The 12,453-nt window shown below is 45.9% G+C and overlaps 1 protein-coding gene across 1 annotated transcript in view; it reads right to left on the reverse strand.

Moving 5' to 3' along the window:
* Window positions 1-12,453, reverse strand: part of TTC29 (tetratricopeptide repeat domain 29) — a 94,245-nt gene that overhangs the window by 35,066 nt on the left and 46,726 nt on the right. Inside the window, exon 6 of the mRNA XM_063135086.1 lies at window positions 9,840-9,925. Within this exon, the coding sequence (XP_062991156.1) occupies window positions 9,840-9,925 (86 nt within the window). The remainder of the gene's footprint in view (window positions 1-9,839; window positions 9,926-12,453) is intronic.

Consider the following 12,453-nt stretch of genomic DNA (forward strand, 5'->3'; position numbering starts at 1 on the left):
AACCAAAAAAATTAGCTATTTTAACTAAATTTCTTTATATCAACTACATACACTGAAATGGAAGCATCCACAACTTCCTAAAGTGAAGAAAGTCAGGTTGCTTACCTGTAACTGGAGTTCTTCGAGTGGTCATCTATGCAGTCACACATATGGGCTTTGCGCCTGCGCAGAGCTCGTATCGGGTACTTCCAAAGCTAAAGGAAACGGATTAGGCGGGAACTCCCCTCAGCGCCACTGCGCATGTGCAACTGTTCCCGCCTAAGGATCCCAGTTTAAGTAAAGAGACCGGCATTGCGGCCACTAATTTTCTGGGTATGATGTTAAACACAATAAGCAAGAAGAGAAATCTTAGACGTCACCCAGCGGGGATGGTGGGTGGGTTGTGTGACTGCATAGATGACCACTCGAAGAACTCCAGTTACAGGTAAGCAACCTGACTTTCTTCTTCGTGGTCTCTATGCATCACACATATGGGCGAGTGTCAAGCTAACATACCTGGTGGTGGGTCGGTGCGTCAACGTAAGACCTCTGAGAGGACTGCCCTTCCAAACGAGCAGTCTGTTCTCGCCCTTACATCCAGTCTGTAATGTTGGACGAAGGTGGAAGGAGTGGACCAGGTAGCAGCCTTACAGATGTCGTGTAAGGCCACTCCTCTGCCAAAAGCTATCGATGTCGCTGTGCCCCTTGTGGAATGGGCTTTTATCGCCTGTGACAGTTTCAGCCCTGCCAGCGAGTAAGCGAGCTGGATTGTCTGAGTTATCCACCGTGCCAGTCCCTGGGATGACAGCTGCTGGCCTTTCCTAGGGTTTCCATAACATACAAAGAGACTTTGTGTCTTTCTGAAGTGTTCAGTTCGGGATTTGTAGAAGGCTAATGCTCTTCTCACATCCAGGGTATGCAAGGAGGCCTCAATTGGTGATTTTGGTTCCTGGAAAAAAGCTGGGAGCACGATGTCTTGAGAGAGATGGAAGTCTGATAGAACTTTAGGACGAAACGTAATGTCTGGTCTTAATACCACCTTATTCTTGTGAAAAATAAGATATGGTGAGTCCACTCTTAAAGCTGCAAGCTCACTAGAGCGCCTGGCCGACGTAATTGCTACTAGAAATGCCACCTTTAATGACAGTAGGCGCAGGTCTGCCTTCGCTAGTGGCTCGAAGGGATGTTTTGTTAGAGCTTGGAGCACAACAGAGAGACTCCATGAGGGTATCAGTACTCTAGTAGGTGGTGCCATGTTCTTTAAACCACGCATGAACCGCTTCATGAGCGGTTGGGAAAAAAGAGATTGTCTGCTGTTGTTAGTCCAATAAGCAGATAAAGCAGCAAGATGAACTTTTATAGAAGAAACTTTTAAACCTTTGTTGAAAAGATATAGAAGGTATTGTAAAACATCCTTAATTGAACTATGTACAGGGTCGAAATGATTGTCTTTAGCAAACTTAATAAAACGGTCCCACTTGTATTTATAAGAGCATCTAGTGGATGGTTTCCTGGCCTCATTTAAAACAGATATTAGAGCGGCAGGTAAGTCCTTCATTAACTCCTCAGGCGGTAAGTTTTCAGGTAAGTTAGACTCTAACTGTGCAGTCGGAGGGTTTGTGGGTACGCTCACAGGTGAATCCTCCACGCCGTGAGGTGTAGTGTCTCTATCTCTGGGTGGAGTATTCTGCCTTGTTCCCTGGTGAGGAGCGCTGGTATCAACGGTAAGTGTCGATATCTGCCTTTTGACAGCATTAGTAGATCGGAGAACCATGCTTGGCGTGGCCACCAGGGGGCGATCAGGATACAATCGGCCGAGTCCTCCTGTATTTTCGCGATTGTCTTGGTGATGAGTGGAATGGGGGGAAACATGTAACAAAGGCCCTTGTTCCACTTTTTTGTGAATGCATCCCCGAGAGACAATTCCCCTTTGCCTGCTCTGCTGCAATAGTTCTGACACACTGCATTGTGCTGTGAGGCAAAGAGGTCTATATCCGGGTAACCCCACTCGAGGAATATGTCCTCCCTGGTACGGGGATCCAGTTCCCATTCGTGGGATGTGCGTCCTGTTCTGCTTAGCGCATCTGCCAGCGAATTGTCTTTGCCTGCTACATGGACGGCTGTAAGGAAGATATTGTTCCTGATGCACCATTTCCATACTCGGAGAGTTAGGTGGATAAGCTGCAGTGATCGTGTCCCTCCCTGTTTGTTTATATAATACACCACAGTGGTATTGTCGGATGCCAGCTGTATATGGTGCCCCCGTAATATCGTGACGAAAGCCTTTAACGCGTATAGGGCGGCTCGAAGTTCCAGGATATTGATGTGGTCGTTGGAGTATTTCTTCTGCCAGTGGCCCTGTGCTAGCAGGGAATTGCAGTGGGCTCCCCATCCTGTTAAGGAGGCATCGGTCGTGAGCAGCATCGATGGTGTGGACTGCAGAAAAGGCATCCCTGTTATGAGGTTGCTTGTTGTTGACCACCACGTTAGGGATCGACGGACATGCGAAGGCAATTTCAGCTTCATTGTAGGCCGATGTCTGCGTAGGTCGAATGAACGCAGGAACCAATTCTGTAGCGTTCTCATTTGCAGCCTTGCGAATTGGATTACCGATGTGGTAGCAGCCATGAGGCCGAGTAACCTCTGTATCGACCGAGCCGGTATCGAGCTGCGACGTTTGACATAGTTGGCTGCTCTGGAGATGGTGTGTGCCCTGTTTTTGGGCAGGAAGGCTTTCCCTTGAGGTGAGTCCAGAGTGACTCCTATGAATTCCATCACTTGGGACGGTTGTAGTCTTGATTTGTCGGCGTTGATACACAGTCCCAGGTTGGTCAATAGTTTGAGTGTTGTATGCACTTCCTTGCATAGTCTTTTGTAGGAGCGGGAGGCTAGGAGCCAGTCGTCCAAATATGGGAAGATGCGGGTCCCCGACTTCCGAAGATGAGCGCACACCACTGCCATACATTTTGTAAAAACTCTGGGAGCTGGGGCAAGGCCGAATGGTAAGACGTTGAATTGGAACGGCTGGTCTCCTATCATGAACCGTAGGAACTTGCGGCTGGATGGCGCTATTGCGATATGGAAATATGCGTCCCGTAGATCTATGACAGCAAACCAGTCGTCCTTGTGCAATAGTTGGAGGATCGATGTTATGGTGATCATTCTGAATTTCCTGGTGGTGATGAATTCGTTCACCCCTCTCAAATCCAAAATCGGACGTAGCCCTCCATCTTTCTTTGGGATGGTGAAGTATCGTGAATAAAACCCGCTGTTCATTTCCATGACAGGCACTCTCTGAATGGCCCCTTTCTCTAAGAGGTTGTTTATTTCCACCATCAGCGTGGGGGATGGGGCAGTCACCTTGATCCCAGAGAAAGGTGGAGGGGTATCGAATTCGATTCGGTAGCCTCCCTGTATAATGCTTAGCACCCACGAGTCCGAGGTGATGGCTGTCCAAGTGTTGGTAAACGGGCAGAGACGGTCTGTAAAATTGGGTGCTTGTGCTTTGCTGGGGAAGTCAAAGACGCTGTCTCTTCCCATAGTCGCTCTGACGACGGGACTGTTGGTATTTCGGCGTGAATGGGTATTGCCTCTTTCTTTGTTGTTGCTGCTGTTGCTGTTGACGTGGTTGTCTGTCAGGTTGGAACCTCGGTTGTTGCGAGTATGTGTTCCTATTCCATCTACGGGGTTTATAGGCCACTTGCTGGTGTGTAGCGAAACCCATTCTCTTAGCCGTGGTTCTTGCCTTATGTACTGTGTCGAGAGCCTCATCTGTCTTAGTATTAAAGAGGCCCTCGCCGTCAAAGGGGAGGTCCTCAATTCTGGTCCTAGTTTCTTGTGGGAGCCCCGCCGACCGGAGCCAAGCATGTCTTCTTAGAGCCACTGAGCCCATCATGGCCTTTGAGAGGCAATCTGCTTGGTGTTTAGCAGTGTTGAGCTCCTGTCTAGCCATTGACATCGCTTCCGTTTGAAAAACCCTTGCGAGTTCCCTTTTTTCGTCGGGGAGGTAGTCGCACAACGACCCTACCTTTTCCCATAGAAACAGCTGATAACGTGCCATTGTGGCCTGGTAATTTGCAATTCTTAATCCCAGAGAGGTAGAAGAGTAGATCTTCTTACCTATCAAGTCTAATCTCCTCCCTTCCTTATCAATCGGTGTCGAATGTGGTCTATGTGATTTGCCCAAGGAGGACTCAACCACTATAGAGTTAGGTTTGGGGTGCTGAAATAGGAATTGTGCACCCGTATCCTGCGTGCGATACATGGACTCTAGCCGCTTTGAAGTCGGTGCAGTAGATGATGGAATTTTCCATGACAATTGAGCAGTTTGCAGGATTGTAGGAAGGAAAGGGATGGCTACTGGAGCGTTTGTCTCTGTGTGTAATACGTCATACACCGGATCTTTGGGTTTCTCTATTGGCTGCTGTGTCTCCAAGCCTAATGTCTGAGCCATGCGAAGTACATGTTCAGAAAAATGACCCATGTCGTCCGAAGGCGACGGAGGTTCTGTAGGCCCTAGGATTGCATCTGGGGACGGCGTTGATGGCGCCACTGAGGCTTCCGATGGGGAATCAGATTGGAAATCATCCTCTGGAGAGATCGACCTCGCCGTCTGTCTCGTGTGAGATGCATGCCTACGGTCGGCCTGTAAGTGTGGTTCCCTAGTGGGAACAATCGGCTGAATGTCCTGGTGTCGATCAGCAGTGATCGACTGTCCCGGGGAAGCTGGTACCGCTTGTCGAGGTATTGGAGCCGGGAACTCCCTGGATACCGGCGGTGGTATGGCTTGAGGCGGTCCGTAATATCCATACGGATAAGCGCTCTGTGAATATTGATCGTAATGTCTATAGTAGTCCCAGTCCCCTCTGTCATAGGGACGTGGGGCAGCTTGCCACTCTGGTACTCTGTGCCAGTACTGGCGTGGAGAGTACACATGATCTCGCCCGTCCACTGGTCTGACAGTTACCGAACCCGCAGGCGATGGAGGCGGAGGCATCAGACCTTGTGTCTGGTAATCGTCCATTTCCTGCCTCCCCGTTGAAGGCTGGAATCTCCCTGCCTGAGACGGTCTTTCCGCTCTAGAGGAAGTAGAGTCCTGTATCTCGCCGTCTGAAAAAGGTTCAGGTTGGGTCGGCGCCTGTAAGGTAGGAGATCGCCTCGGTATCGAGGATCTCCTCGGTGTTGGTAATTCTCTCGGTATGGAGGATCTCCTAGGCGGCGATTGCCTTGGCGCCGACGTCTGCCTCGGTGTCGAGGGCTGCGGTGGTGCCTGTAAGTGTGGTGGTGACGATACCGGGCGTGTAATGGAGGATCGAGAATGTTTAGTCTTCTTCCTCTTTTTTGTGGGTTCCCTGGCGTCGCGCGCCTTTTTGGAAATCTTTTTTGCAGTGGATACGGTCAAGGAACGACCTGGGGTTGGTGGATTAACTCTTTCCGTACGGGGCGATAGAATTTGAGATGGTGGAGACTCCCCTACACACACCTCTTGAATATATACATCTGCGTCATCGTGAGCGAGCTCCTGTAGAGAGGGCTCCTCTCTGCGGGAGATTGAGGCCGTAGGTGACGCCATTGTTTTGCGCCTACTTTCCTCCACGTGTTTGGGCGTTTCAGTTGCCCGAAGTGCTTTTTCCCACAAAATTGCGCGGAGTCTATCCGCTCTATGTTTTCTTGTTTGTCTAGTAAAAGACATGCAGTGGTGGCACGTCTCCGTCTTGTGGCCCTCGCCGAGGCAAAGAAGGCACAGGGAGTGCCCGTCGGTGGGAGGAAGTTTTCCTCCGCACCTAACACATTTCCTGAAAGGCGCCTTCGTGGCCATTCACTCTTAGGATGATATCTTGAAAATAGTGGAAATTCGAAAAATTCGCTATGGAAGTCCCTTCATACGATGTTGCCGCAATGGCGGTCGATGAAGAACTGGGATCCTTAGGCGGGAACAGTTGCACATGCGCAGTGGCGCTGAGGGGAGTTCCCGCCTAATCCGTTTCCTTTAGCTTTGGAAGTACCCGATACGAGCTCTGCGCAGGCGCAAAGCCCATATGTGTGATGCATAGAGACCACGAAGAAGAACTACGAGCTACTATTCTGCTTATGGCTTATTAGGCATAGGGCAGTATGTGATGCTATCACAACACTAGCGTAATGATGTTGCACTAGCGCAAACCAACGCTAGCACAATGTACTTGCTAGGCAGAGGGATAAAGCAGTGATTTGTTACTGAATTTTGGAGGTGCAGTTTGCCGCCAAATTTCAGCAGCAAATCACCACTTTTCCTCTGGTTCGCACTAGTGCTGTGACAACACTGGATACTGTCCAATGCTTAATAAGTCATAAGCAGAATAGTAAACCTTAGGTAATAGCAATAGTTTTCTCAGTACATCAAACCTTCTCAAGTTTGTTTTCATCCTTGTAATGTGGAGAACTATGCTTGTGTTTGGATTAAGGACTTCCTGGAGATGAACAAATTCCATACAGACATTTATTTATTTTTTGCTCCATCTGTTTGCGTGGATTCTTACTGCTTATTATTTTAAGACATTTTTATGGATGCAAGGAAAGTCTGTTGAAAACATCAGCAAGCAAAAGTCCCACATGTATCAGCTTGCCCACAAATTGTTATAAGGTTATTTAAAAAATCAGGGTTTGATTTAATGAGTACTTTGCAAAACTATTTTGAAACATAAAAGAAAATAGGTAACTCAAATTTGCTTTAAGCACCCTTAGAAGGGAATTCATGTGCTTGTTTTTAATTTTCTTAGGTCATCTGCATATATAGAATGAGCTGTCAAATGCAGTTGCAAGGTTGCACAGGGACTACTGCTCAAAAGTATACATGAAGTCCCGGAGATTAAAAACATTGGAACTTTAATGTTCAAGGTCTAAATGAGCTTTCTGGATTGTATCAAGTATACTAATAGGAAACTCAGTTCACTCCCCATATAGTTGAAATGGAACTATCCATGAGCAACAGGGAGGATATCGGCAGGCTCAAGGGAAACCAAAGGTGTGAAGAACCACATTTTTTAAAATATAAAAAGCCCTAATGGAGGAGGGGGAACCACCCCAAGCAGCTCAGTGAAGACTGAGTACACTTAATATGCGTGGAATGCTGCCTTGGGGCATGGCTAGATGGGGCGATACCCCAGGGATTGTCCTGGGATTGTCCCTGTGTGTCCACATGATGCACAGGTCATCCCGGAAAAAGGGAGGGATGATCCCTCCCTTGCCACAGGATCATAGAATCATAGATTAGCAGAGTTGGAAGGGGCCTACAAGGCCATCGTGTCCAACCCCCTGCTCAATGCAGGAATCCACCCTAAAGCATCCCTGGCAACCGTCCAGCTGCCTCTTGAAGGCTTCTAGTGTGGGAGAGCCCACAACCTCCTTAGGTAATTGGTTCCATTGTCGTACTGCTCTAACAGTCAGGAAGTTTTTCCTGATGTCCAGCTGGAATCTGGCTTCCTTTAACTATTCTGTGTCCTGCACTCTGGGAGGATCAAGAAGAGATCCTGGCCCTCCTCTGTGTGACAACCTTTTAAGTATTTGAAGAGTGCTGTCATGTCTCCCCTTAATCTTCTCTTCTCCAGGCTAAACATGCCCAGTTCTTTCAGTCTCTCTTCATAGGGCTTTGTTTCCAGACCCCTGTTTGTCTACCTCTGAACACACTCCAGCTTGTCTGCGTCGTTCTTGAATTGTGGAGCCCAGAACTGGACGCAATAATCTAGATGAGGCCTAACCAGGGCTGAATAGAGAGGAACCAGTACCTCACGTGATTTGGAAGCTATACTTCTATTAATGCAGCCCAAAATAGCATTTGCCTTTCTTGCAGCCATATCACACTGTTGGCTCATATTCAGCTTGTGATCTACAATAATTCCAAGATCCTTCTCATTTGTAGTATTGCTGAGCCAAGTATCCCCCATCTTGTAACTGTGCATTTGGTTTCTATTTCCTAGATGTAGAACTTAGCATTTATCCCTATTACATTTCATTCTGGTGTTTTCAGCCCAGCACTCCAGCCTATCAAGATCACTTTGAAGTTTGTTTCTGTCTTCCAGGGTATTAGCTACCCCACCCAATTTTGTCTCATCTGCAAATTTGATAAGCGTTCCCTGCACCTCCTCGTCCAATGGATTTGTCCCTGAAAAATCCATGTTGGCTTCTAGTAACCACTGCATTGTTTTCAAGGTGCTTACAGATTAACTTCTTTATAATCTGATCCAGAATTTTCCCAGGAATGGATGTCAGACTGACTGGTCTGTAGTTCCCAGGTTCCTTCTTTTTGAAGGTAGGGACAACGTTAGCCCTCCTCCAGTTGTCCGGCACCTCACCCGTCTTCCATGATTTTGCAAAGATAATAGAAAGCAGTTCTGAGAGTTCTTCCACTAGCTTCTTCATTACTCTAGGATGCAGTTCATCGGGCCCTGGAGATTTGAACTCATTCAAGGAAATTAGGTGTTTTTTGACCATATATTTATCAATCTCAAACTGCAATCCTGCCCCCTCAACTTCTACTTCACTTTTTCCAGGGGGGTCATAGACCCGCTTTTGGGAGAAGACTGAGGCAAAGTAGGAATTGAGCACTTCAGCCTTTTCTTTGTCATCTGTTATCAATTTGCCATCCTCATTAAGCAGTTGAACCACCATTTCTTTCTTCTGTTTTTTACTACTCACATATCTGAAGAAAGCCTTTTTATTGCTTTTAGCATCCCTCACTAATCTCAGCTCATTCTCAGCTTTAGCCTTCCTGATGCCATTTCGGCACTTCTGTGCCACCTGTCTGTACTCTTCTTTTGTAGCCTGGCCTGCCTTCCAGATCCTATATATATTCTTTTTTGTTTTCAGGTCATCTCTAAGCTTTTTGTGGAGCCACATTGGTTTCCTCTGTTGTCTTCTATGTTTTCTCCTTGTTGGAATTGTTTGTAATTGTGCCTTTGAAATTTCCTTTTTTAAATACTCCCACCCATCCTGCACCCCTTTTCTCATTAGGATCACTTGCCACAGGACCTTACTTATCATAGTTCTGAGTTTATTAAAATCAGCTTTCCTAAAATCCAGAGTACGTGTATGGCTACACTTAGCTTTTGTCTCCTTTATAATCAAGAATTCAAGTATGACGTGGTCACTTTCCCCCGGAGTTCCCATAACTGCCACTTTATCCAGTAAGTCATCCCTATTGGTCAATATCAAGTCAAGGATTGCCAATCCTCTACTTCCTTCCTCCATTTTCTGTAAGAGAAAGTTATCACCCACACATATCAGGAATTTCTTAGGGTATCGCCCTACCCTTCAATTCTGATTTTTCCCGCGGTCTCAGGATGATCTCAGGTCTCAGAACATGGGATGTGTGGCCCACTTTCGCGGTTTTGTCCTGGCTCCTCGCGAGTAAATGCAAGGAGCTGGGAACTGGGCACAGGCCATGGAGCTCCTCAGGGGGTGGGGTGAGGAGAGTGCGAGTTTCTTTAAAAAACAACGTACAGTTTCGTTCGAGTGCTCGTGCGCTCATTTTCCTTTAAAAAAAAAATCCAAAATGGCAAGTGCGACGTACTCTTCCTCCTGCAACGTCACGCACTGCGTGTAGACAAGGGGGACAATTGTGCGATCATAAAATCATGACATCATTCCCCTCAACCCCCCTTGTCTAGCCATGCCCTTGCTGTTTGGGGGAGGGGAGAACAGAAATCCAGGGGGGTGGGAAGGGAAGGGATAGTATCCTGAAAAAAACATTGTTGGTTGCGTGAAACTCTGAACTGAAGCACTTCGACTGCAACATTTTGTTTGCAGGTCCCACTTGTAATTTCTACAGTCACGTCTATGTTACCGCCAAAGAAGACAATAAAACATTAATAAATTACACTTACAGATATTGCTGTCTTTTCTTCTCCAGCTGAATTATATGCTAGACCTAAACAGTAGGCAGATTCCCCTTCCATCTTCTTATTATCTGCTAAAGAATAATAATAAAGGCTACAATTTTAGTGAAGTATAAAAACAAATTTGACTATACCTAACTTTACATGCAGTTTTAAAAACTATTTTTCTTAATATCTTGTTCTTAGCACATCTCCTCAATGTATATGAACATTATAGTGCACACGAAAAAGATAATGTATTCTTTACAGTGCTTTACTCTGGGTTTTTATGCAAGAGGGAATATAAGCAAATGATTCTGTGACAAGACAAAGTATCTTTCACTTGCTTTCTTCACCCGGAGTAGTGTGCAGGGAGGCCAAGTTATAATTGTGCTGCTAAGGAAAGCAAGTGGTGGGTGATGAGGAAAACTTCTCCATGGTGTTCTTACAGAATTATTCTTAAAGAAAAACTGTCTACTCTGCATTCAGACCGATGATTGCAAGAAGTAATCTTCAAAAAGAGCATATCTTCAGCCACATGTTGAAATAAAAAGGTAAATAGTTATTTTTCTTTCAAATAATTTGGTGATCATGAACATAGGGGAAATACACATCCTGAGTATGAAGGAGTCAACAGAGGGAGACGGGGTAGTGGCTAGTAGGGTGTGTGCAAAGTGGATCTTCTCTGCCTCGAAATCTGATCTGGAGCTCCACAGAGGTGATTCTCTGCCTTGATTTCAGAGCCCCTCCCCTCTCTCTGCCTCACTGAATTACCCCCGAAGAACTGTTCAGTATTTGGGTAACTGGTATTAACAGAAATACTTACAGCTCCCTCATTTTTAAAGGTAAAGAGATAAAGCTTGGCACAGTGATAGCGCTTAAGGAGAGCTTTAGCCCCACCAAATTTTGGTTCATGCTTTTATTTTTCAGGAATTTTAAAATGGAAATTAACAAAATGCGTACATCTGAATATTTTTTATAGATAAAAAGATGAAACAAGACAAACTGACAGCTCTTAAGGAGGGCTTTAACTCTACCAAGTTTGAATTAGATTGGTTTATGCCTTGAATTTTTAGGAATATTTTTTTAAAAATCCCCACTCCAACGTTCTACAACCTGGTGCCCTCCAGGTCTATTGGACATAACGCACCCCTGCACCCAACCACTGAAATAAAGAGCCTGCCTGTGCCTTACTCAGGTGTAGAAGATTTCTCACTGATGATGCCAGTCATCCCAGCAGCACTTTCACACTGTGGAAATGTGGATAATTGACTTCTATGAGTTCGAGCAGAAATGCACTCCCTCCCAGCAGCCACACACACACACACCAGGTTAATTCTGGAGACTTTAGAAGCTCCAATTGGGCACGTCTCCGCTCTAAGAGTATTCGATGGGTTTGGAAGCAGCCAATCTCTGCTCTGGAAGATTGAATGCTCCACAGATTTTCGCGGTCACAGATAATTCTGGGGCAGAGTGCACACCCCTAGTGGCTAGAGTATTGGCCTGGGAATCAGGAGATCTGGGTTCTAGTTCCCACTTGGCCATGGAAGCTCACTGGGTGACTTTGGGCCAGTCATAGATTCTCAGCCCAACCTACCTCACAGGGTTGTTGTTGTGAGGATAAAATGGAGAGGATTATTATTATTATTATTATTATTATTATTATTATTATTATTATTTATTTATTTATTTATATAGCACCATCAATGTGCCTTGGGTTCCTTGGAGGAAAAAGGTGGGATATAAAAATGCAATAAAGAAATAAATGCAAGTTTACATACCAACACTGGATGGATGTGAAAGCTAGACTCTGATTAGTCAGGAGCCTGGAGATTATACGTGTTTTCCTGATAATTGGTTTTCTGGACAAATGAAGGTGCAGCATGAAGCCCACCTTACTTCTCCCGGAGCTTCTCTATATTAAGGGAAATGCCATTGTTTATCTGGTGCTGTTGTGCTTCCTGTTTCTTTGGTGGGATTGATACAAATTGACATGAATTGGATTACATGGGAGGAGAGGGGCAAGGGAAAGTCCTGCTGCAGGCAGACACAGTTGGATTGAGAGAGCACCTCTCTCCCTTCCTGGTATGTGTACAAAAGAGTGGGGGTTCTTGTTGTCTGTTTCCTCACAGCCTACAGGAAAGCCAGGACTCACTTCTGAGCAGAAGTAAGACTTTGCTGTAAGTTTACAACCCTCATCACACTTACTTGGGAGTAAGCCCCACTGAACACAATGCAACTTACTTCTCAGTAGACACATAGGGATCGGATCTGCCTCCCTTTGTTGCAGGGAGGCATTTTACCTTCTTCTACTTCCGTTCAAAGCCCTTCCTTGGCAGGTTCATAGCACAATGTCAGCTTTACATGCTGCTGATTTCATGCTGCGAGGGATTTATTCCAGCTTATCTGTGATGTATTTTTAAATGGAATAAGTGGGGGATTACGGGAGACCTCTTGTTTGATTACAGCATCGTTAAATTGACCCGGAAACTTCCATGAGTGGCCAGAAATGAAAGTGCTATCAATAGCTCATTTAGAGAACACCCCATTATCTTTTGAGCTGTAGTGCTACAACCACTGGTCATCAAGGGGTTTTCTTAACTTACTAACACTGTTCATTATT

Source organism: Elgaria multicarinata, chromosome 10 (assembly GCF_023053635.1).
Source record: "Elgaria multicarinata webbii isolate HBS135686 ecotype San Diego chromosome 10, rElgMul1.1.pri, whole genome shotgun sequence".
NCBI classification, from domain to species: Eukaryota; Metazoa; Chordata; class Lepidosauria; order Squamata; family Anguidae; genus Elgaria; species Elgaria multicarinata.